The 27380-nt window shown below is 40.4% G+C and overlaps 1 protein-coding gene across 1 annotated transcript; it reads right to left on the reverse strand.

Annotated features, from left to right (window-relative positions):
* Nucleotides 1-651: 651 nt before the first annotated feature.
* On the reverse strand, nt 652-25873 carry FMO1 (flavin containing dimethylaniline monoxygenase 1). Its single transcript, XM_004269752.4, is given in 8 exon segments — nt 652-994; nt 2781-2856; nt 3378-3733; nt 5712-5906; nt 8876-9032; nt 12276-12438; nt 15250-15438; nt 25739-25873. Coding segments are annotated over 8 exon segments (1611 nt in total). The 5' UTR covers nt 25871-25873.
* Between the last annotated feature and the right edge of the window lie 1507 nt (nt 25874-27380).

Consider the following 27380-nt stretch of genomic DNA (forward strand, 5'->3'; position numbering starts at 1 on the left):
TGGAGTAGATCTGACTGTGGTTGTTATTACGCCAGCTGGAGGCCCTGTTTTGTTGCAGAGTGCATTCTAGTGGAATGAGTACTCCCAGGCAAGTACATTCCTTTACAAACACTCCAACGAAGTCATCGAACCCTCCCATCCTTTTATGGCCCTTATTAATAGGCTCCTTATCCCCTTCTCTCTTTCCCCCAATTCTTAAAAAGAGAATAAAAGACCACTTGAAATAATTCTAGGCTGTTTCTTTCTTTTTATTTTTAATCAGCTGATATCATAAGAGCACCATTTTAGTACAACCAAATCTTTTGTGAAATAGGGAGTTTTAGTTGAGATCTGTGAAAATAGAAAAGAGGTCTAAATGCTCAGAGTGCTGTCTGGGACAACTCTGTCTTCTAAAATGAAACTTGAACCTTCCAGCAGCCTTCAAATGCACAGAAACCTTGGTTATCTTCCTCTAGCATTAGAAGCAGGTGGAGTTGGGAGACACTCAGGAATACCAGTGGTGGCCCTCCAGCCAGCCAGGGAAAGGCAGGGGGTGGCCTTCACTACTCAGATATGGTTTATAGCCGTGAAGGCAATGCTGTTGCAATGGGGGAACCAAAGCACTGTCCATCTACGCTGTGCATTTGACAATCCATTTAGGTAATCTTTTATTTATAGGAAAATCAGGAAAATGGCCACAAGCAAAGCTAGAAAGCTGAAGAGTTTAAGTAAGCTTGCAAAGGGAGAAGGGGATTCTTGTACATCTCTAGTTTTTGTGACCTTGAATGTTTGGTCCCACAGGGTCATGATAGCATTTCTGGCTCCTTCCCATTTCCCTGGGCCGGTCAAACGGAACTGGTATGGTGTGCATGGGCCGAAGAAGATGGTCAAAGCCAGGTGTGGATCTGTCAGGAGCAGAGAGAACAGGTTGGGCTTTGCATCGATATAGGTCAGGAGTTCATCTATGCATGGGATATAATGGGATTGTAAAGCTTTGCAGTAACACAAGCCAAACCTTTATAAAAGGAAGATTGGGATAAAGGGGAAGACAAAAAGATTAAATAATGATAACCTTAGAGCAAGTAAAAGTGCCAGAAGTAAACAATGATGGTACAAAATTTGGACTGGCTTCTATATTCTTCCCTCCATGCCCATAGCTGTCTAATGGTCTTACAGTATTATTTAAATACAAGGTGGATTCCTTGAAAATATACTCTGTACATATGGTGCTCCAAATGCTGATAATGGATCTCATATTACTTTAGTTCTGTTGTCAAATGATTAGCAATTTCTAGAAAAAAAGATTTTATATGATTTTACTATTCCTAAATCTTTCTAGAACTCAATTATTGCTTGATTTGTATAATGTGAAAACCCACAAAAATCATAGGGTGGAATTCCCTGTAATGCTGGTATTAATCCCTAATATCATTGACTGACCTATGTGACAGAAGCTTTTACATCACATAGTTCTAATTAATGATTTATGTTATACTGGAATTCCATAATGGATATCAGGTCGTATCCCAGGTTGAGGATGAAGAAGAGACCCCTAAAGTGCTTTTGGTATTTAGCACTTTGACAAGGGTAGAACAACACTGAAATTTGGAAATACATATGAATGAGAAAAATGATGTTTCTTAAATGCAGTGATTTTAAAACTTTTTTATTCTGCCGCAGAGACCCTTTTTTTTTTTTTTTTTGTGGTACGCGGGCCTCTCACTGCTGTGGCCTCTCCCGTTGCGGAGCACAGGCTCCGGACGCGCAGGCTCAGCGGCCATGGCTCACGGGCACAGCCGCCCCGCGGCATGTGGGATCCTCCCGGACCGGGGCACGAACCCGTGTCCCCCGCATCGGCAGGCGGACTCTCAGCCACTGCGCCACCAGGGAAGCCCACCCTTTTTTTTTTAAGTGAAAATTTATATCAAAGTCTGAAACAGATAAACGGTAAAACAGATAAAACCAGAGATGTTTTAGGATTAGGAGTCGGGAAGGGGCAAGTCTCCCTCTTCGCTGGCCATCTCCCTTCCATTATCCCTGGCCCTTGGTGGTAGCCAAAGAGCAGAGCACAAGTGGAGACCTCTCCTCTAGAGAAGGTGTCAACAAGCTTATTATGCAAAAGGTTTTAGATGGTAACTACTTAAGGCTTTGAGGGCCATATTAGGGTCTCTACCTCAATTATTCAACTCTGCTGTTGTAATGCGAAAGCAACGTTAGACAGTTTGTAAATTAATGAGTGTGGCTGTGTTCTAATAATACTTTACTTATGTCACCGTGATTTGAATTTCATATAATTTCCACATATCAAAAAATCTTCTTTCCAATGATTTAAAATTGTAAACGAGAAAAATAGATGGTCGGTAGATTTGGCCTATAGCCCTATTTTGACTCCTGCACTAGAGTAGTCATCTAAATAAAAACAATAGAGCTGAACACAGATTTTTTGAAATGAATGAATGAGCAGAACTTTCTGGTGTCAGAGCGGATAAACACAACAGGTTGCCTGCTGATTATGGATAAAGGTATAGAATAGTATCTGGTAGATGAGGATTAATTATATTTTGGTTTAGAATCTAAACTCCATGTGGTGCTAGATGACCGTGGTCTAAAGTGATAGTCTGGGACATTAAAACCTCAATTTCCCTTTCTCTTCTCTCTCCTTAAACAGGCCTAGTTTTTTTTTTTTTTTTTCCTTCTCTATATCTCAGGTGCTTCTCTTTTCTCCAATGTAACTCTCACCTTTCTTTGCTATTGCTTTACCAGTTTTAGTTATGGTTCAAAAAGAATGCATAGTACTTAACTTACCCACTGGGCTTGTTTTTTTTCTTGCATTAACTTCCTCTATCATGATGCTTGATGGTGGTAATTTATTAACACCTGTAAAGCAAAACAAGTAAAAAGTGCAATTTAACTTTAGGTTTCAGTGGTTACTTAGCAGGTAAACATACTTTACCACGGATCATATTTTACTTTTAGTACTCAGCTAGTCATCTGTTCTTCTGGCAGAAATACTAGCAGCCTAAGTGGATGGCTGTGGTGATAAAGCCATCAGCTGAAGAGATAAGTGTCAGAACATCTCACTACTAATTTGATGTGACAGACCCTCACAACTGGCTTGACTGGATTTTGTCATTGAATTGATTGAACTTTTAAGTTTTAATTGAACCAGTTGATTCAGGCAAAAATAACAGGTAGACACAGCTGATACTTTTTGATCCATGATTTATCTTTTTTGCTGGTCATGACACAAATTCACTGTGATAGTGTAATTTGGTGAACAATAGATAGATGACTTTTAGTTGTTTTAGATAGAACCTGGGGAAGGCCTCGAAATTTCCAGTGTCCAAAATGATATGGCAAACTGAACATATACGTCCTGCTATTGCTCATGCACTTGCCTTTCAGGACCTGAACAGCCCATCGAGTTTGCATTTCCCCTGTGGTTATCATGGAACCCAAGGGTTTGATGAGGCCAATAACAGCCAGGGTTGGCTTTTGCAGATGTGCAGGGAAGATGTACTTGTACAGTGATGCTTGGCCATCTTCAACTTTCACCACAGTCTCATGGAGGAAGGGGAAAGCAAAGGTGTATCCAGTGGCAAAGACAATGATATCAATGGGCTCTTCCTTTGGGGTGTTGTTAAATACAACAGAGTTTTCCTTCACCTCCTTTATGCTTGTCTTGATGAGCACTTTCCCAGTGATGATACGGCCTGGGAGCTCATTACTTAGCACAGGCTCTCTTAGTTGTGTCCTAGACATAAACACGGATGGGGAAGAGACCTGCCAGGGACCAGTCAGCCAGCCCTCTCTCCTCCTTCCCTTCTTCTCATTCTGGGACTCACCCCTCCATTAGGCAGGAGGTGCCAGTCTTGGGAGAAGTTACCTCTGTGGGTCTGTGGGATCATGAATGACCAAGAAGGAAGATGGGATATGCTTACCATTTACTAGAGTTTAGAAGCCTGAGGAGAAAGCGACCAGAGCTTTCTCTAGCTCCTGCTTCTCTTGTTGAATTTCAGCATTCAGCTATCGCTGTCACTTTAGAGAGAGCTGAATGCTGAAGGACCACAAGGGAGACTGGGGACTTCTATATCTGCTGAGAACTGCCGGAAACTCTCTCCTCCTAGGAAGCAACTATACAAGGGAAACATGCATGTGTTTAAAAGGAATAAGGGCAGAATTATCTTTTTCTGCCTATGCCTTTGGAATCACAAAACAAACACTTAGCAAGATGATTTTAAGTAAGCCGAGCCATTTTTGGCCTATGGTGAATGCACAGAAAGAGACAATATGATAAAATGAAGGAGCTTTGGAGCAGGAGGTAGTAAGGGTGGCCTTGTGTCCAAATGTTTATACTTAGAGCTTGGGAAAGTCATTGGGTCCCTGTAGGCTTTCTTTTATGCAACTGTAAGATAGGGACACTAACATTTGCCATCCTTAGTTCATTGGGTAGGACGAAGAACATATGAAATAGTATATATTTAAGAACTTTGGAAATGATAAAGCATTAGCTAAATCTGAGAGAGAAGAGATTACAATTCCTCAGGCTCCTTTTATATATTCTAGGGTTTATGGGATTAAATAAAATTCTTTATAGCTGCCATTCAGGCTGTCATTCTAAAACTTATGGTAGAAAAAGCTCTGGTGAAAAGAGTTAAACCCCTAAGAGGCCTGGAGTTAAGAAATAGAAGAGGGTAGGAATAAAAAAGGAAGGAAAAAATGCAGGGAGAGAGCAAGGTATACGAGAGAAGGATGAAGAGAACCAGAGGAATGAAGTACATGTAGTAGGAAGGGGGCTGCCTGCATATCACTTGTGGCTTGGGTACCACCTGATCCCTGCTGGTGCAGAGTGGAATCTGGAGGAAGATCAGACAGGATCTCCAGGCTGTGGTGCCACCCTGGTAATGGAATGTCATTGTACAGACTCAATGAATGAGAAAGTAAAACCGTTGGTTCTTGTTAATGGGATAAGTCATGGGTTGTAACTGAAAGGACAAGACTGAAACCAAGGTCATCTTGACAAGGAGAAGGCACTGCCCTTAGACATGGGGGGAAGGATTCAATATTTCCAACACAGTGACACAGGCAAGTGTGTTGCTTTTGTCAGAAGAGTCATAGACAGATTGTTCCCTTTTGATTGCTGCAGCTGAGGTTTATGTAACTTGCCAAGGTCACAGAGCCCACTTAGTACTAGATGAGCTCCGGCAAGTGACTGAACTTCCCTGAGCCTTAGCACACCCACCATGAAAGGAGATTATACTACTTACTTTAAAGGGCTGTTGACAATTATGTATTACATAATTAACACAGGCCTATCCATGATGACCACCACATGTGGGTAACATATTACTATTTCTATTTCTCTAACCACTGGAAATTTCTTCAATCTGAAAACATGCTTCGGCACACATCATTTTTATATCGACAAAGAAACTCCCCTTGCTTCAGGATATAATTCATATCTACCGAAATGCCATATCCGATTCTGCATCATGACAAAGAGAGGCAGGTGCAAATATGTCTAATGTCAGAATCACTGATGTGCTCATAGTTCTTGCCACCATACTGCTCCATCATGTATAAGGTCAAACCAAGCAGTGATTAAGTAATTTGTATGAAATTTTCCTTCACCTTCAGTCATGTTGTCACAGTATTGCCTGGTTTGGATACACCACTGGAAAGATCGAGGCCCCTTTCTCCCTAATAGCTCTCAGCAGACACTCCATATTTACCTGTCTTCTGGTATTAAGCCATAATTTTCACGATTGAACCAGCTGTTCATCCTTCTTGCTATCAACCAATTCACAACTGGAGTTGGGAGAGAATTTCTGAACATGGTCTGAAATCGCACCACGAGCACCATGTCCCATGGGTAGCCTGAGTCAAAGACCTGGCTGATCACCCAGGCCCAGGGGTGTTCAGTAACTCTAGTAAATGGTAAGCATATCCCATCATCCTTCTTGGTCATTCATGATCCCACAGAGGTAACTTCTCCCAAGACTGGCACCTCCTGCCTAATGGAGGAGAGAGTCCCAGAATGAAAAGAAGGGAAGGAGGAGGGAGGGCTGGCTGACTGGTCCCTGGTGCTGAGGAACACCTGGAAGCAATCAAACAGGTCACCCAGTTTGACACAGTGAACAGGGCTGGCTCTGTCAGAGATTCGAGAAGTTTTGTGAATTGAAAGGCACCAAAAAGTCGGCCACCCTCAAAATACATCCCTGACAAGACATTTTTTGCTCCTCTAACCCCCACTTTAAAGTTATTCTTTTGAGATAATGGTTTGAATATCTAGAGTATTCAAATGCCTTAGAACATATTATTGAGCACTTTTTATCTGTCAGGCTCAGTGCTAGACACCATGGTGAATTATGTATTGAGGCTGGCTGTAGTGAGCCTAGAATCTCGTGTGAGAAGACAGTGAACAGGTGATAACTTTGTATGCTAATAATTGTAAACGAGAACAGGGCATGGTTGCAATTGAAAGTTGTCTGCAAAGGGTTTTGACACAAACCATTGTTAGAACTTACGGTAAAATTCAGTAATACAACTAGTTTCGGTGGGTTTGTTTGTTTTTGTTCTTTTGACAGATTATCTGGCTACTTGAGTTTACCTGCTGACTGAGTTCACTAAGCTAACAGTTGTTCTGGTACCTATACAATAAGGAGTTGTCTGTATAACTGTTTAAAAATAAAAAAAAAATTGTCAAAAATCTGTTGCTCTGCAGATACAAAACAACTGATTTAATACGTGGGTTTTCTCGCAACAAACTGGGGCATCCACAGCTGTGGGGTGACCACAGCTACAGTGTTAGTGGTTTTTTTTTTTTTTTTTTTTTTGTGGTACGCGGCCCTATCACTGTTGTGGCCTCTCCCATTGCAGAGCACAGGCTCCGGACGCGCAGGCTCAGCGGCCATGGCTCACAGGCCTAGCCACTCCGCGGCATGTGGGATCTTCCTGGACCGGGGCACGAACCCGTGTCCCCTGCATCGGCAGGCGGATTCTCAACCACTGCGCCACCAGGGAAGCCCCAGTGTTAGTGTTTTTATTATACATCTGTTTGACCTTATAACATGATGGAGCAGTATGGTGGCAAGAACTATGAGCACATCAGTGATTCTGACATTAGACATATTTGCACCTGCCTCTCTTTGTCATGATGCAGAATCGGATATGGCATTTCGGTAGATATGAATTATATCCTGAAGCAAGGGGAGTTTCTTTGTCGATATAAAAATGATGTGTGCCGAAGCATGTTTTCAGATTGAAGAAATTTCCAGTGGTTAGAGAAATAGAAATAGTAATATGTTACCCACATGTGGTGGTCATCATGGATAGGCCTGTGTTAATTTTTGCTTCAGAACCTCCTTTCCCTTCCTTTAGGATAACTCCACCAAATTGCTGTCTTTCCAAGTCAATCAATTAGTCAATCAATCAATCGAGTTCCTTTTTGAAAATTCCAGAAGGGAACACACTCCCAATTCTTTTTCTTCAGAGCTATTTCTACTCTTGCAATTATTGATCTAATGATTTATATTTATTTATTTGACATCTGTTTTCCCCATGAGTATATGCTCTGTGATAGAGGGAATCTTGTTTGATTGTTCTGTTTTCCAGTGTATCCCCCATGCCTGGCATAACATTCGGTATAGTGGAATTCAACAACTAATATTGATTTGTTGGCTGAATGGCTCTCAATGAGTTTATAGCATAGTTGGAAAGAAAATACATACCATAAAGGGTAATTAGCAATACTAAGAATTAAAAGTGCCAACCGAGGAGTGTAAATTACAATTATTACATAAATTCATACTAGCGAGAGATCATTTTGTCTTGGGTTGAGGTATCTGGGAATGTAAATTAAATTGTAATAAAAGAGAAAAGGGCACTGCAGAAGGGAGGGGTATGGTGTGAACAAAGAGGAAATTAGAGACTTGGGAACTGGAAAGGGCACAGAGTAGACCTGTCAGCGTGCAGTTGATGATCATGTGGGAAAATAGTGTGGGATAAAGTTAAAATGGAAGATTTGGACCAGGTTATGGAGACCCCTATAATGCAGGGCTGATACATCTGCAAATTGTAATTTTTATTTTTTTAGGTAAGGGGGAGTTAGTTTTTTTTAACATGAGTGTCGTAATGAGAGCAGTCTTTTCAGAGGATTTGCTTGTTGGTGCTTGGGGGTCTGGATGGATTGTCGTGTGTGTGGGGATGCACTGGGGTAGGAGTGCAGGGACTCAGGGTAGAATTAGGAGCTGGGGCTTTGAATGGAAGAGACTAGGATTTGAGGACTGGCTCTACCACCTGCTGGTGGTATGCGTTTAGGCGGGTTATTTAACTTCTCTCAGTCTCAGTTTCTTCATCTGTAGTCAAGGATACTAGTACCTATTTTGTGGCTTGTTTTGATAATTGGTTGAGGTAATGCAGTGAAGCATTTAGTGCCATTTTTGGCACAGAGTAAGCAAGCCCAATAAATATTGACTATTTCCATAATTATTATTAGGAGGACAATGCAATAGACTCAGTGGGAGGTGGTATGGACCTGATGAGGGTGGTGGCAATCAATAAGGAAAGGAAGGATCAAATGGGAGATCTTAGCAAGAAAAATTGCCAGAATTTTCTGACCTATGGGACTGAGTAAGAAACAGATGTCCCCTGTAGCTCTTTTTGACTTGGAAAATGACAAAAATAGGAAGTCAGAGAAGTTGTATTTGGAAGAAAAATGACACCTGGAATTCACAATAACATTTATGAACATTCAAGAAAAAAATACCTAAAAAAAAATCTGTTTAGTGTATGTGTGTGTGTTTTAGGAATTTTTTTTCCTTTCATCAGTTATCATGGTGTCAAATACTGTTTGCCTGAGGCATGTGTCTTAAGATAAAGCTCCTCATTAGGTAACATCAAGAATGATACCTTCTTTGCCACGTGGCTGGCCTCCATAGCAATGTCTGTGCCAGAATTCCCCATTCCAATCACAAGAACTCTCTTGTCTCTAAATATATCTGGATGTTTATACTCTCAGCTATGAAAATACTGGCCTTTAACAGTATTTATACCTATAGAAAAAAAAAGAAGTCAAATAGAAAATTTGTAAGACTAGTGAATGAAACATACATGTTATTCAGTTAATAACATCCTTTTGACAGATGATTTAGGTGGTTCTCATAGCATACTCAATTTTAAGAAAATCTGAAACATGAATACATAATTATACAAGGTACAGAAATTAATGGGTGATTATTTATTTAATGGAAGTACTTACTCCATCTCACTAGATAGGCCTCTAGTTTTACTTACTAGATGATTACTAAGTTAAAATATCATGGCACTATAAAAAATTTTCCCCCCAAACCATTGTGGAGTTCAAGGTTTTGGAGCATAAGCCACCCATTATCCTTGCTTTGCCCTGCAATAAACCTTTCTCTAATTAAAAAAAAAAATCATGGCATAAAGACTTATTAAGCTAAAGTGTAAGAAGTCATTACCTTTCAAAGTTTGACAGAAATCAATGGGACAGAAATATTCTGTTTACTAATATTTGATCTATATAGAACTTTTCACAAGCAAGGAGCAAGAGCAGAGGAGTTAAAGGGAACTATGAGTCAGTGCTTCCACTCTATTCAGCAAGCTTTCTTGGATACCTGTCACTGTGCTAGATGACATGGGAAATAAATAAAAATATGGTCCCTATTTGAAAAGATCCCTGTGGGTTCATCTTGGTGACTGACAGTAACTGAGGCTGGGTTTGCTGAGTCAGCCAGAGTTGGCTCAGAGAAAAAGGGATTCTGTTAGTTACACTGGGATTAGAGCTGCTGTTCCAGCTAGATATCTCAAACAGTTGACGCCAAATCTCTTTGAAACATCAGATGTTTGGCGAGTTTTGGAAAATATTCAAGGTTGTGTAACACAATCAAAAGTAATACGTCTTGAACAAAGAAACTTTTTTTTTTTTTTTTTTTTTTTAAGAAAACGTGATAAGACATCTAGATTCTCAGGGGATGAGTATGGATGCTGTGCACATAGCCTTACCAAGGCCCAGTAGCTCTTTACTTCCTCTTAAATCATTAGAAATCTAACATGAATCTCAGTTATAACCCAACCACAATCTAGATCATTTAGAATTTAACAATGACGCAACCAAGTTTAAATATTAACTCAGCACAGGGACCCAATCTGGATCCAAGAACTGCCCGGAAGGGAGAGCCGGACAAGTTTAATGAGAATAATAGAATTATCCCCGAATGTTAGATTATCTTAGATTCTCACTGGATCAGGCTGTTTTGGACCACAAATGGACAAAAATGAGACTCTGTAGCTGAGTCTTCTACCAGGCTAATACTTTCCCCACTTATATTACAGGAGAACAGAGCAAGAACTTTTATTAGGTGAAGTGGTTGTGTTAGTAAACACAGCTGAATGTATATGGTGTCTGAATTAATAAAATTAGTTACCTTGGGAAGTTATATATTTATTCCAGCTGTAATACCTATTATTTTTACTAAGACATTTTGGAACACCTTTTATGGAATTGCCTCCAGAACTCATGACAGGTACTTTTGAATAACTTCAATGAATTTAATTTTTGTAATGGTTAACAACTACCCTAGGGAGTATGTACAGACCAAGCAAGTCTGCTGTGGGGCAGAGAGGGAGATGGTGAGATTTGGAGGACTCCATTTCAAGTCTAAAGTCATGAAATTTTAGTGCTCAAAGGCTCCTTAACAATAATTTAGCCACGGATTTTAAGTGAGCAATTGGTAGTGGCTGGTAAGGTGGATATCGAGAAGGACGGCAAGTACTGTAGAGTTCTTTTTGCTTGATTTGTGATGTATGCTATTGGGTAAGGTGGTCCAAACCCCTCAGTTTCTAGGAAAGAAAACCGAGGCTTAGAAAGGTTAAGTGGAAAGCCCAAGATTATATAGCTTGTTAATTGTATAGCCTAGAATGTATACCTCCAGGGTCCCAAGCTCATCCTGTTTAAACTGAGTACATTGACTCCATTGCTTTCAAGGTATGTTTTATCCTAATCTGACCTGACTTGAGTAATATCTGGGGGACAGATCCAGGATCATTGGAGGTACATGAGTTTGTTGTAAAATGAGTATTGCTGTCACTCCAGGTCATATGTAGATGTGATTCCTTCACTGGACTCCTATAAAACTCTTTTCATGCAGGCTATGTGTTGTCTTATCCACCTCTGTATTCGTAGCATCTTGTGCAATATATTGTAGGTGCCGAATGAATGCAGTGTACTCTCTATGTCATGAAATTTTCTGGATTCTTGGAGTGATCCTGTACCAGGTACTCCTTCCTGGAAGTCTGGAGTACCTTGCCTGCTCAGGGATTTTTCTCTGTAGGCAAGAAAAGGGTCGGGTGGTAAGAGTTCATTGTTGAATGTGTTCAAGCAGAGGCTGTTGAGTCTTTCTCAGGGACGGTGAAGAGTTTTCTGCACCAGGAAGAAGACTGAACTGCATTCCAATTCAATGATTATAGTCTATGGCAGTTTTCAGGACATGCTTTATCTTAACTTGACCTGACTTGAGTAACCTCTGGGGGCAGACAAAGGATCATCAGAGGTACGTGGGTTAACTGTGAACCAAGCCTTGGGGTCACTACAAGTCATATTTAGATGATTCAGAGAAAAATTTCCTAAAGTTTTAACTTTTTGAATCCTTTACGGCAGATGAAATAAACCAAACCATTGAATTTTCTATTCCCTCTGAGTTGTAATCCAATTGAAATTTGACACAGATTACCATGAATCATGTTACAAAAGCCAGATAAAGAAACTGAGACATAAAGATGTCTTAACTTGCCTTTAAGGCTCATGCCCCTACTGACTATTAATCCAGTGCCATAAACCTCTGATCTAGGTAATTGCTATGACTCATAGAAACAAACAAAAATCAAGTTACTTTTTCCTTTATTCACTGATTGATCTCTGCGGCCTCTACACTCATCTTTGTCAATGCACCACTGCTGAGGCTCACAACTTGTCTAGGCCTCCCAAGTCTTAGAAGACTTTCTGAGTGCTGCCAGTCACTTGGGGAGGGACATTGAACTTTAGTGAAGCATAAAACTGCTTAGTAGTTATTCATTCTGCTCTTTGGTACTCATAAGTTGTTTGAAACAGATGAAAGCCAAAAACTGGCCAGATAGTGCTGGTTAGGGAAAAAACCCTCTTACCTCACAACTTAACTGTTTAATGGAGGAATCAATAGGAATTTATTTCCAGACCAATCCAGTGTAAGGATGGCTCCCATGAGACAAACTAAGGTCAGTTGCAGAAAAGCCTGTACCTGGAAAGGAGTCCAGTGGCAAATATGGGTTAGTAAGAAAACTAGTGCAGACCATGACAGCGTCAAAGATGGCTGACTCTTGCTTCTCTTCATGCAGAGTGACTACCTCCCATTGGCTGGTAACAGAAAAATCTGGGCGTTTTGTTACACTGAAGACTTTAGTCTGAAAAAAGAATCATAGACGTGGTTAATAGTTTTCAAGGTTCCAGTAAGGGCCTGCTGGCTGACGTGCCAATTGACATTTCAAGTGTTCTAGAGAACAGATGAAACATAATTAATAAGCATAACCCTAGAAATCAAATTGGACTATCAGATTGATCATAATTTCCCAGATGGAAGTATTCTAAGCTTCGAGTTGTAGAGGGGTATTTAAGAGAGGTGGTGTGGTCCAGAATTTTTAAGTGATTTCCTCAAATTCTCACAGTGAGTGATAGAACCAAGATTATGACTTAGGTCTTTCTATGTTTTAAAAATTATTTTTCTGTTATGTATAGTTCTCATACACAACAGTTCCTTTACAACAGCTCCTTTAATAGAAACACGGATAATATTGAATATATAATTGAAAATATAAATTTGGTCCCAAGTACCTTAGTTTATGAAAGGTCTTATAGACTATGATGTTGAAGTTTTCCCAGATCTAGAGAACTACTGAAAAGTGCTAACTTTCTGGCTGAATTTGTTGGGAGTTGTCTAAATTTCAAATATAGTTGATTCTTGAACAATATGGGTTTGAACTGCGGAGGTCCACTTATATTTGGATTTTTAAAAATAGTAAATATTACAATACAACAGGATTTGTAATTGGTTGAATCTGTGGATGTGGAACTGTGGATACAGAGGCACCTGGGAAATGGAGGAAATGGGAATTTTCCGCTGTACAGAGTTGGAGCCTCTAAACCCCCGTGTTGCTCCAGGGTCAACTGTGGTCTATTTTTGTTCTCATGGAGTACATGTATATCCATGGGTACTAGATTCTGATTCAGAAAATATATAAAAGAAATTTACAAGTCAAGTTTAAAAGCATAAATGAGCCAGTGACCAAGAGACTTTGCTGCCTTGCTTTCCTCTTCAGTTTTCAAAGTAGACAGACTTCTCAAGTCCCTCCTAACGGTTCACTGTCTGGTTTATAATATTTGAAGTGCTTCTTGGGTTCTACATTTGTATTAGCAATTGTTTTTTTAAAATATAAACTTTCAGTTAATTAAAAAAAACTTTCAAAATAACTTTATTTTTATCTTGAAAATAATGTGTTCATCATTGAAAATTTGGAATGTATAGAGAGGAAGGAAGAACAAAACCTCTTACAGACAGCTGCTTGTGTGTACTTTCTTAAGACTTTGGTGAACATCTAGTTTTTTAAAGTTATTTTAAAACAGGCTTGGGAAACAGGTAGTAAAGGAAATGCTTCAGATTCAGAAATTCTGATGCATTAAATATATTTTTTGTGGACTATATCCATTGACTATGGTAGTGTTTTATTTTTATTCTGTCCCTTGGAAAATAAGGAAGTGGGGTGAAATATTCTTTGGACAACTGGAGTACTTTTATTTTTCTCCAGTTTTATTGAGATATAACTGACATATAACACCATATAAGTTTAAAGTGTACAACCTAATGATTTGACATATGTGTATATTGTAAAATGATTACCACAATAAGTTTAGTTAACATTCATCACCCCACATAGTTATCATTTTATTTTTTGTGATAAGAACGTTTAAGATCTACTCTCTTAGCAACTTTCAAATATACAATACAGTACTGTTAACTATAGTTACTATAGTGTATATTACATCCCCAGAATTCATTTATCTTATAACTGGAAGTCTATTACTTTTGACTACTTTCACCCATTTCCCTTCCCCATCCCCCATCTACTTCGGGCAGCCATCAATCTGTTCTCTGTTTCTATGAGTTTGTTTGTTTGTTTTTTTTTGATTCTACATATAAGTGAGATCATACAGAATTTGTCTTTCTCTGTCTGACTTATTCCACTTAGCATAATGCCCTCAAGGTTCATCCATGTGTTTGCAAGAGACAGGATTTTCTTCTTTATTTACCATGGCTGAATAATATTCCATTGTCCTATCTATCTATCTATCCATCATCTATCACATTTTCTTTATCCATTTATCCATCAGTTGTTTCCATGGCTTGGCCATTGTAAATAATGCTGTAATAAACATGGAGGTGCAGATATCTCTTCGAGATAGTGACTTCATTTTGATCAGGAGTACTTTTAAGGTTGTGAATGTGAATCTTATATGGTACTTGTTTTGGTCAATCTTTCCATTCATGTTACTTTCTCTGTGTAATTCTCCAAGAATTCCTTACTATCCCCATCTCTGATAGGGAGGGTAATAGAAGGGAAACACATGGATTTTCATGTGTTTCTTGCAGAGGAAGGAAAAAAGGAAGAAAGAAAGAGGAGAAAGAGGATATATTTATTTGCCTTTGTCCTTCTACCTACCTCCTGTCTCTGTCCTCTGAAATGGGAAGGGAGGTGGGTATGGCCAATGAGAAAATATCAAAGATTTTTCTATTCCCTAAGATACCTAGAAAAGATTTCCTTCAAATAGTGACATTCTCTTGTGTATAGGCCAGTGCACCCATCCATTCATATAAAGGGATAGTAAAAAGAGAGTACCCAGGAGCTGACAGGAAGTTCTCAATGTCCCTGTGTGTAGGCATTTGGCCCAAACTGAAAATCTGGTTTGACAATTTTAAGGTCCATTTGGATACTTGGTTGTAAGCATTGCAAACTAAAAGTTTATACATACGAATCCTTAGACAAAGTATCTCCAGATTTACTTAGGGTGATTGTAAGTAAAAGGGGAAAAGGAACCCAGCCTGGTGTCAGCAATCTTGCCAGTTCATTATCTGATCTACAGAACCTAGGGTAGAGAGAGATAATAGAAAATAGGTAGGAAACACTTCCTGACTACTAACTGATGTTTTGTGCCTTTCTTACCTTGAATTGAATGCATTTCAGAAGGTTGAACTGGTTTGCATACATTTTGAGATATTCCAGGAATACAGAATTTGGCACGTAGTTTGGATAATCTTCTGGGAATGGAAAGTCTGGGTAACAAGACATCTCCTTGCAGCTGTTGGAAACCACAGACTTGTAGAGGCTGGCTCTGCCTTCTTCAACATGTTCCTGTACAAACAGTGCATGCACATGAGTGTGTATGCATGTGTGCATGTGCATGCACACACATGAAATGGATGTTAATTTTTAGACATTGAACCATACAATTTACGTATGCTACCTGCTACTTTCTAATGGAATTTGCTATCCTTACTTGAAAGATGATGAATATTGGACCCCACTATGAATATCATAATCAGAATTACAGTTTCATTTATTACATGCTAACAAACCTGGGATAAACTCACCTGTCCAGATTCACACAGCATCACTGCAAAATACAGGAGAATATGGAAATACACCAGAGCCAGGAAGTAGTATCTAGATGATGAACGATTGCTTTGGTTTCATGAGGTATTGTTGAAAGGATTATGGAGAAAGGGGGTTCAGATTATGAAGGATTTTGTATCTGAAGTTAAGGAATTTGAATTTCATAGAAATTCATGGAAGTGATTCATATTAAATTTTGAAAAGATAATTCTGGTTCTACAAGAGATAACTTAGAGGGATCTGGAAAGGAAGGAAATGAGGCTAGTTAAGAACCTGAAACACAAATCCATGCGATTGCCAATGAGGGCCTGAGCAAAGGCAGTGGCAGTTGAAACTGAGAGAGATGGGATTTGTTAGGTAGCAGAAAGGTAGAATGCATAGGATTGTGAAATTGTTTGGATTTAAGGTTTGGGAGAGGAAGCAGGTCAAATGTTTCCAGATTGGACAACTGTGAGCATGGCAAAACACTAAACAATTTCCCACTCCAGTTTTGACTTGGGTAACTAGCAAATAGCAACATCTCAGGCAACTACTACAAGGTTGAATAGTGGGCAGTTTTAATTATTCATTTAGGTATGTACATTGCCTCTATCTTTTAGATGTATCATAAAGAATTGTTCTAATTTCAGTGGGAAAGTCCTTAGTATTTTAATATTGTTTACCATCTTGTATATGTATAGTTCTTTTTTCCTGTGAAACAAAAATTATTTTATTTGTGTGAACAAGTAGAAACGTGAACTTAAACCTCACATATGGAGAGGACTTACTTTGTTCCCTCAAAAGGTTTGAGTCTAGATCTGCATGAAATATGTAGTGATAACAGAAAATAAAATTATAAACATACCTTTGTAGTTTGAATTGATACCGATCTCATCAACTGATGAGTTCACCTTATCTTGCTTAGTTGTGACTCCACATCTGACAGTCCCATTTATCCAGAATAAATCTAGAAAACTGGAATCTAAATGGCTTCTGAGAAAGATGACTATTTAAATCCTGATCTTTCATTCTGTAGGAAGATCTAAAGCAGTGCTACTCAAAGATGTAGGGACTTCCCTGGTGGCACAGTGGTTAAGACTCTGAGCTCCCCATGCAGGGGGCCCCTGTTTGATCCCTGGTCAGGGAACTAGATCCCACATGCATGCCACAACTACAACTAAGAGTTCGCATGTCTCAACTAAGACCCGACACTACCAAATTAAAAAAAAAAATTAAAAAAAAAAAGAAGCAAAGATGTAGTCAGCAGAGCCAGACCAATATGATCTTTTTACTACCAGTCTATGACAATATAAATACAGAAGGTGAGAGTAAGCATCTAGAAACTTTTATAGCTATAATTTGACATTGCTCAGTATCCAGGCACGTGGACTCCTTCGTGATGAACAGGACGTAGATCAGTCTTGGTTTTGTCTAAGTCACGTGATGAGTTGTGTGGGATTTGAACTGAGTACTAGTAATGCGGGTAAGACTACATTACAGTGTACGACATTTTTTTTAAATTAATTAAAAAAATTTTATTTATTTATTTTTGGCTGTGTGGGTCTTCGTTGCTGTGTGTGGCCTTTCTCTATTTGTGGTGAGCGGGCTTCTCATTGTGGTGGTTTCTCTTGTTGCAGAGCATGGGCTCTAGGTGCGTGGGCTTCAGTAGTTGTGGCACACGGGCTCAGTAGTTGTGGCTCGTGGGCTCTAGAGCACAGGGTCAGCAGTTGTGATGCACGGGCTTAGTTGCTCCGTGGCATGTGGGATCGTCCCGGGCCAGGGCTCGAACCCATGTCCCCTGCATTGGCAGGCGGATTCTTAACCACTGCGCCACCAGGGAAGTCCCCAATGTGTAACATTTTAAGGTTAGTTTGAAAACTGTTTTCCAAAAGTGCATAAAAGCTATAATTATTTTATTTCATTGAAAGATAATTGATATTCGCTTATAATTTTACAGAATAAATGATCAGAACTGACTATTGATAAAGGACTGAAGTTAAATTTTAAAAATACAGCACTACTTGCTTCATTTTGGATAGCAGTTAAAAAAATGAATATCCTGAGCTTGCTGAGGTTTCTTTAAAATCTTTTCTTCCAGTTCATTCTCATATTCTGTGAGCCTCATTTCTCTACTATGTGTGTTGTTAAGCAAAATTTAGAAACAATTTAGATATATGTTATCTCTTGGGAGGAGTGCTCTCATCCATCCAGCCCAGATTAGATAAAATGACAAACAAGAAGCAAGCTTAATTATCACATTATAAACCTTAAGTATTAATATGTACAATGTGTAGTGAAAGTGTGCCTACAGGTGTTTAATATGGAGAACTGATATTTCACACATATGGTTTTGTTTAGCAAAAAGTTACAAGTGTAATAGTGATTCTCTATAGTAGTTGCCTTGTGCACACTTTCAAAGAAGTTTTAATTTATGTTTTGAAATTTTTCTGTTTCATTTTCACCTTTCTAATAGTTCATTTTATTATATTTTACAAATATGATTGTCTATAATTTCTTGGAAATTAAAATAAACCTGATTCTTCTCCACAGTTTGAGAAGCACAGCTCTCTAGATTTGTGCTTCTAAATCTTGTTAAGAATTGCTCGGGGAATCTTATTAACATGTAGATGCTGACTTAGTAGGTCTGGGTGAGCCTGAGATGCTGTATTTCTCACAAGCTCCCATGCAGATGCTGCTGGGTCACGGACCACGCTTTGAATAACAAGACTTTAGAGCTGTCTTGCCCAATAGGAATGTGATGCAGGCCACACATGCTCTTTAAAAATTTCCAATAGCCACATTAAAAAAGGTAAAAAGGAACAGATGGAATTAATTTTAATGGTATATTTTATTTTACTCAATATATCCAAAATTTTATAATTTCAATGTGTAATCAATATAAAAATTATTAATGAAGTATTAAAACTTTTTTCTCATATTAAATCTTCTGAATCTAGTATATATTTTACACATCTGAATCCAAATGCTAAATTTTCACTTGAAAAAGTGGATTTACATACCCAAATTGTTAACAAATACACTTAAAAATTCTCCAATAACTGAACTGAGTATTGGTTTTAAAATTAAAATGAATTAAAACTAAATTAAATAAAAAATTCAGTTCCTTAGTCGTATCAACTGCATTCCACAGTTACATGTGGCTGGTGGCTACCTTATTGGACAACACAGATTTAGAACATCCTTAAACTTGAAGCCAGGTATTAGAACTAAATTTAGTGCTGGTTTGGTGTAGTTAAAAGCGATCAAGTTTCCTCTGGGTTATAGGAAAAAGAGAATGGGAATAGCTCTAAAGAGCTGTAATATTGAGAAGTTGAGAGCAAACAGAAGGGGAAGAAACTATAGTAAAAGGAGAAAAACATCAGTTATAAACATTCTGGGGTCAGTTTGTATATGACCAAAGCTCCCTCACTTTTCTCTGGCATCTGAGAGCATCACATTGTAAATAATACTTTGTTAAAATCGCCAGTTTCTCGTTAACAACAATAAAAGGCTAAATTTGGAATACATACTGTTAAAAGGGGGGTAGAGATGTGCATAATATAATTTTGTAAAGATTTCCATAAAAATAGTTCAAAAAAATTTAAAACATTTTATAATGGCATGTTTAAAAATCAAAGAGTAGTAGAGACTCATTGGAATTGGACAAGTCAGGGAACCATGGGGACCTTAAAACAAATGAACCCACAAACAAAAATAGAAAAGAAAAAAAACAACAACTCTGCTGCGCAGAATTTTGGAAAATAATTGTAAAGGCAGGAAGAAGAAAACCTTCCAGGAAACACTGAAGCCTAATGTGAAGTAATGTATCACAGATGCCAGCTGAGGAGAAACTGTAGCTTAGTATGGAAACCTGGCCTTTAGGATGGAATCCAACACCACTTTGCTGTCTCTCTTTCCTCCCACTGATTGTTTCTCCTGGTAAAATACAAGGTCTGGAGTGTTTCAGATATATACAGAGAGTACGAGTCCGTGCCACTTCTGAATGGGGTTTGCAGGTCCTAAGCCCTCCCCTCCAGTGTTTGCCTCAGTGAACAAACTGCCCCAGTGATTCTCAGGCCCTGCTGGGACCCCTGGCTGCAGGCACTCTTGGCATTGTCTCTGTGTGTGTGCCAGTTACCCTCTGTGTGGCACTCTGCATGTGGAAGCACATTTTTCCTGAGAATTGATGGGGGCACTTAGGGGAAGGATTTTTGTCTTGAAGGTAAAACTGAATGAGAGGGGAAGGGAGATGGATTGTACAGAGGGGAAAAATAATAAAGGCGAGAATGGAGGGGTTTCTGGCTTCCTGGTCCACTTGGTCCTGCAATACCATGGGAAAGACGTCATATTCACTAGAATACTTCATGGGATTCCATGGACAGTCCAGGATTTGCCTGCCCTTATTCCTGAGCTGTGGCACAGACTCTGGAAATGCATGGAGTATAGTTCTTGTCAGCACAGACCACGGAGTCAGACAGCCTGGGTTCATATTCAAGCTCTACATTTTTAGCTGGGTGACCTTGGGAATTTTCTTAACCTCTCTGTGTCTCAGTTCCCTCTTCTATAAATAGGAATAACAATACTACATAACCCCTAGGATAAAATGAAATGATAGTTCTAATGCATTTAGAATAGTGCCTGGTAAGCTCTCAAAAAATGTTAACTGTTATTTGTAATATTCTTCTTCTAAAATTACCGTGGAAATTTACTTTCTCAAACTTTGTGTCCTCCAGAGAGGATTATAGGCAACAGGAAGAAACCTTTGTCAGGTCAGAGGTTTCTCCTTTCTCATTTAAAAAATAGATATAAAATGATAATAGAAGTCACTTCTATATAGATACATAGAGACATTCTCTCAATGCACGACATTCACAGTTCTTGTTCTTTTTTTTTTTTTTTAACATCTTTATTGGGGTATAATTGCTTTACAATGGTGTGTTAGTTTCTGCTTTATAACAAAGTGAATCAGTTATACATATACATATGTTCCCATATGTCTTCCCTCTTGCATCTCCCTCCCTCCCACCCTCCCTATCCCACCCCTCCAGGCTGTCACAAAGCACTGAGCCAATATCCCTGTGCCATGCGGCTGCTTCCCACTAGCTATCTACCTTACTATGTTTGTTAGTGTGTATATGTCCATGACTCTCTCTCGCCCTGTCACAGCTCACCCTTCCCCCTCCCCATAACCTCAAGTCCGTTCTCTAGTAGGTCTGCGTCTTTATTCCTGCCTTACCCCTAGGTTCTTCATGACATTTTTTTTTCTTAAATTCCACATATATGTGTTAGCATACGGTATTTGTCTTTTTCTTTCTGACTTACTTCACTCTGTATGACAGACTCTAGGTCTATCCACCTCATTACAAATAGCTTAATTTCATTTCTTTTTATGGCTGAGTAATATTCCATTGTATATATGTGCCACATCTTCTTTATCCATTCATCCGATGATGGGCACTTAGGTTGTTTCCATCTCCGGGCTATTGTAAATAGAGCTGCAATGAACATTTTGGTACATGACTCTTTTTGGATTTTGGTTTTCTCAGGGTATATGCCCAGTAGTGGGATTGCTGGGTCATATGGTAGTTCTATTTGTAGTTTTTTAAGGAACCTCCATACTGTTCTCCATAGTGGCTGAACCAATTCACATTCCCACCAGCAGTGCAAGAGTGTTCCCTTTTCTCCACACCCTCTCCAGCATTTATTGTTTCTAGATTTTTTGATGATGCACAGCTCTTGTTCTTTGTTTTTTGGCTGCGTTGGGTCTTCGTTGCTGTGTGCAGGCTTTCTCTAGTTGTGGCGAGTGGGGGCTACTTTTCATCGTGGTGCACGGGCTTCTCATTGTGGTGGCTTCCCTTGTTGTGGATCCCAGGCTCTAGGCACGTGGGCTTCAGTAGTTGCAGCACGCAGGGCTTAGTAGTTGTGGCGCACGGACTTTGTTGCTCCGTGGCATGTGGGATCTTCCTGGACCAGGGCTCGAACCCATGTCCCCTGCATTGGCAGGTGGATTCTTAACCACTGTGCCAACAGGGAAGTTCAGCTCTTGTTCTTAAGAACAATTACTTCCTTCTTTTCTTCTCCTTTGAACAGCCGGAACACATTTTACTTTGTCACTTCCTCTCCCTATGGAGAGTCAGACTGTCTACAATCTGTCCAGAGTCTGTAGATCTGTTTTCAGATCTACAGCACAGGGGAGCTGTGGAAACCTCAGAGGAGATTTGAGGAACCCCCAAGAGGTTAGGGGCCTGTCAGGTGTATCCCCTCCAAGATAATATGAATTCAATAAATGTTTGTTTAATATATGAATAAAAGGAAACCTACTAAGATTACTGAACTTTTAGAAATAAGACTTTTAAGAAGAAGTAAAATGGTACCCAATTAACAAATCATTTCAGCCCCTGTAAGAATCAGGCTTAACGTGCCTAAAGAAGAAATAGCTGAAGAAGAATTCCTTAGTGATTTAAGGGGGTGAAGTATTACACTTCATCATTGCCCTCACTGAATCTAAAATAATGTGGTGTATGAGGTGCATAGTAGGTGCCCAATAAATGTGGAATAAGTGAAAGGTTACATGTGCAGAAGAAAAGACCTCGATGCGCGTAAGGAAGCACGTCATTCCGGGGAGGGTTATTGTTACAGAGATGTGATGGGTGAAGCAGAATGTGTTTCTATCAGCGTAGTATAATTTCTTCTAGAGGATGTCATTGTGGTTCTGCATTAAGGCTATTTCTCAAGGCTCCTTCCTATACTAAAATTCTCTAAGAGTAATATTAGTTATGAGTGACAGAACAATTCCTGACATTTTATTTCTTCAAGTATTCCTCTACAATCGAGATAATCAGCCAATATCATTACTGTTTGTTCTAAGCCTCCCTTTCCTCTCAAGAGCCTGAGAGAGTTGGTTGTGGAACAGATGTTCCACACTAACCTCCTGCTGCCACTTGAGTTGGTGGTCACAGGTGGGTTCTTTATCAATGTATCCCTTTTTTTTTAAACGATGCCAACCCCTCCCCCACCCCAGTGAAGGATGGACTTTCTTTTCCATTGCAACCTTTGTCTGCTTCCTCTCAGTTTAAGACTGTGGTCTGGAAGAGGCCAGAGATATGCCCATGTGAGTATCGAATTAAGTGCAGTAGTTTATAATCTCTGTAATGTTGGGGGAACCTCTCTGTTTGTAAATGGAAACCTTCTCCGTATGTGTTTTATTGGATTTCTGCAGTTTGCCTGTCTATTTTTGCATTATGGCCCCTTTCACCCAGAACAGGCACTAAGGATCCCCCTTGTACATTTTCTGGTAAGCACAGCCCTTGCCCGAGTAGACTCTGTAATTCTGCAGGTTTTGAATGAGCCACTTGCTTTGACTGCAAAGACACCTCTAACAGTCTTTCATGGTGTGTGTGTGCATGCGTGCATGTGTGTGTGTTTGTGTGTGTGTATCTGCTGGGGTAGAAGGGGGAAGGGATGTCTCTAGAAAGACCCAGGAGAGTCATAGCATTTTAGATCTGGGAGTCCCCTTTAAGGTCACTTAGTTTAGAGATTTTCAATCAGGCTTTAGAGGAATCTCAAGGCAGTACAGAGGTGCCTTAAAGAGGCTGCTGTGTCAAGAGAGGGCTGCTGAATGAAGGTGGCGATGGTTTTTCCTGCCTCCCAGGACCTAGTAATTTAGCTCTTATCTATTTTTTAGACTGACTCTGCGTTCTTACTTTACAGATGAGGTAATGGGGACTGAAACAAGTTGTTAACTGGGTACCATTTTACTTAGGCTACTGCTGGGTCACCCTCTTTCTCATCCTTTTGATGTCCTATCACATGCCTCACAAGGGCCTCTATTTTTCTTTTTCCTTCCCCTTCTGTCTCTGAGAAAAGTGTGCCTCTCCACTTTTCCGAGGCAAATCCTTCCACTTGGGCCTGCAATTCCACTTCTTCCTTTTTTTGCCAGGATCTTGTCGCAATTTGGGCTTACATATTCAATCATTTCCTATCATCCAGATATTTTCTCTTTACCTGTAAACATATATGGGTCTTCCTATCATGCAAACAAAACAAACACAACAACAGAAAGACATCTTAACTCTGCTCATCATCCATTGCTTTCTAAATTGAGTACGAATCCCTTGCCCAAACATTCAGCCACTGTCCTCCCCTTTCATTATTTCTCTTACAAGTACCACACACACCAATAAGCTCTTTTTATTTTCCAAGCATGCCCAGTACTTTTTCTTTATGGTTTCCTCCCTGGCATCTCCCACTCAATCTCATTTGCCTGTTGAAATCCTTCAAAGTCCACCACACACCATCTCCTCCATGAAGCCTTTCTTGGCTTTCCTCACGTGAATGTAACCCTGACCTCACTTAAATACCCATAGCATCGTTTCTGACTTACAAGATCCTGCCCTTTTCCCATCAGACTGACAGCTCCCTGAGGCAGGATGACTGTTTCTCATTTTTGTGTCCGTCACAGCTCTTTGTGCATAGGTGTTTGACCTGCCCAATCACACAGCCAGTTGGGCACAGCTGTATCTAGAACTCATTTCTCTTGATTCTTACATTAATAGTTTTTGTGTGTGTGTGTGTTAATAATTGGGTATCTGTGATTTATATTAGGAGCATTTTTGTCTGGTATGCCAAGGTCTCTGGGCTTACTTTTTGCTTTGATTGAGATTACTTTAACCAAGTAACTCTACTCTGGCAGTTTTATCCTGGAAGCTAACCCTCAACCCCAATGGAGTAGTAGTACTTATCTGGAATACTGTGTTAAGAAGGAGTCTGAGGCTCATTAGGGGAAGGGTGTAGTGTTTGATTAGCAATGTTTTCAATGGGCATGAGAGGCTAGAGTTATGGCATTTGTGTCAGGTTTCTGCTCCCCTTTCGGAATGTATGTTTTTTGAATCATGGGAACTGATGTTCTCTTTTCCCTAGGCCCCTTGGGGAGGTCTCTGTGCATTGACGGTCACATTTGGTGGTTGGACACATTTCAAGATATGCAGTTCTTCTTTATGTGAGCCAAGCTGGTCTATGCTGGGACTAAACTAGGAACCTTGGCCTCTCTGGAGCTTTGCTCACTGAATTAGAAAATAATTACTTTATTCCTGTTCCAAGTTCTACCCTTCTATAATAAGGGAATGCTAAGTGTTGCTTTCTCTCAGTCTCTTAGGACTCTGAGGCCAGGATATCTGACACCTTGCTCCTTTTCATTCTTCCTGACTGCTTTCTCCTTAGCACAGTTAAAGCTCACGGGATATGTTCCTGCTCTCCTGAGAAGAAGGGAAAATAGGAGGTTTGGGGAGATCTGATGCCAATGACTCCCTGGCTGAGCCGTGGAGCTCACAGGGTTTCAGTGGCCTCCAGCAGGGCCCCTGTAGTTTCCCTGGACCCCAGGCCAGTCAAGGGTGGTCTTTATAGTTGCCTTTCCTCCTACCTCACCCCTTTTTCCTCTCCAATGCATACTGTAGTCCTGAGAATATTATTATTTTTTTTGCTCAGGCAACAAAAAAGTCTCCAGACTCCTCACATCCTTCACTTCTGATTGTTCTTGACATGGATTGGAATTGCCTGGACAACAAGACCTTGAGTATAGGACTCATCCTACACTGAGTCTTGTGTCGCTTTACTTCAGATAGAGCAGAGCTGGAAAAAGAAGCATGTATAAGCAGCTCAGTCTTTCAGGCAGAGGCAGAAATTCCTGTGCTGTGTTTATACCATTGCCCCCAACACTTGAGTCTCTTGCTTCTGACCCCCAGGTTCTGCTCCTGCCCTGCTTGTCCTGAGTTTTCCTGGCTTGTCCCAGCCACTCCATCCTCTTCTACCCTTCGTAGGCATCTTTATTCCTCTTGGCCCTGGATGAAGTTTGCAAGGTGGCTGATGCACCTCCCACCCAATTTCAGGCTATTCCCTGCTTCTTTTTTTAAATCATTTTCAATGGCCCTTTCTGTCCCCCTGTTCAGCAGATGTTTCTGGCGCCTATGGGCGCCAGCCCTTGTGGAAGAAATTCAATCTCTTTTTGCGCCAGTCCAGCCCTTTTCCAACGGACACACAACAAAGCTGTCGAAGCCCCACTTACGGTGAATCTCCACAGCCCCCCAAGGTCGTCGCTCCTCTCGAAGCAGGTGGGCTCTAGTCCTTCTTCCGGACAGCGCTTGATGGAGGCCAGGCCACTGACCCCAGCTGCCACAGTTGCAACTCGCTTGGCCATGCTCTCCCGCGTGGGGACAATGAAGCAGAACCTTTTATTCACAAGTGAAAGCCCCACCCCATCCTTGGCTGCTCTAGCAAATCAGGAAAAAGAATTTGAAAGATTAAGGGATTTGCTCCATTCGAATCCTCTGTAGCTGGTTTCTGGTGTTGTGAATGTGAGAAGAGGAGTGTTCAGGTCACTGGTTTAACCCTGTGCTTGGTATGTTCCCACCCCCTCACTTGGAGCTGGTTCTAAATTATAGTACGACTGTTGTCAAGACTGTAGCTTTTGGCAGAGTGGCTGAAATCGGATCCTTTAGTGGATGGAGTTTTGCATTCGGGACTGTGCCGCTACCTCTAGCCTCCCTCCACTCCCCGTAGAGTGGAACAGAGCAGCAGACCAGGAAATGATCACCTTGTCAAACATGGTGTTTCATAAACATATGAAGCTGAAGCTCAGATTGGTGTAGTGTTGTGACACAAGGCCGCACAGCAGCTGGTGGAGCGGAGTTGGGATGAGGAACAAAGACACCACGACCACCACAGGTGCTGCCGCAGCACTGCCCGGGCCAGTCCCAGCCCCTAGCATCCTGCCAGGGCTCCGGCTGTGCTGTCCATCCTTCTACCTGCTGCCAGTGCTTGGTCACCAGTGGAAGAGAGAGGGTGTGTGGTGGAAACGTAGGCATGGAGAATCATCCCTCCTCTCTCCATCGGATCCTGATTCACTTCTAGGAAGCCATTGTGTCATCATTGGCACACGTGGAGGATTGTCTGCTCCTGGCCATGAGTTAACATGAATTTGTGAGAATGCTGAGAGGCAATAGAGTGTATTGGTTAAGCCACCAGACTCTGGACCAGATTCCCTAGGTTAAAGCTCAGTTCTGTCAGTTACCTCTCTGTGATCTTGGGCAAGTTATTTAACTCCTCTGTGCATTATAAAAATGGAGAAAATAGTAGGAGTTTCCTTGCAGTGTTTTGTGAGAATCAAGTGAATCAACACATGACAGTTGGCTTAGCAGTGCTCCTGGCACTTAGAAAATGCTCAATAAATAGACGCTATTGCTAACTATAAAAACATTTCCCCAAATTGGCTTCCTCTGCTGCCTTTCCCATCCATGAGCCTCTGATCTTTTAACTCCTGTAGCACTTAGGTCAATATGTACACCTTTAACACTATACCATGTGATTTTAGGTGGTGTTCTCAAATATTTTTTTGTGAAAAATTTTCTCTCCCCAAGTTGGTAAGTTTTTAAACCACATGGGTCACAGAGTAGACGCAAAAGCTGCCCCAAAGACATCTTTTCCCTGAACATTTGCATTTTCTTGTTTCACAGATGAGCTGTCTCCACAAAACTGAATATACATCTTTTGATTTTCAGGATTGGGAAACGAGAAGTAGTTCGACTATAGAGGCTTCATCTGCTTTGTTCTCTGCTGTGGCCCCAGTGTCTAGGGCTGCACTTGGAACATAACGTAACTGATGCTCAACACCCATAAACATTTCTTGAACGAAATGAAAAGGTTCATTT

Source organism: Orcinus orca, chromosome 1 (genome assembly GCF_937001465.1).
Source record: "Orcinus orca chromosome 1, mOrcOrc1.1, whole genome shotgun sequence".
NCBI lineage: Eukaryota > Metazoa > Chordata > Mammalia > Artiodactyla > Delphinidae > Orcinus > Orcinus orca.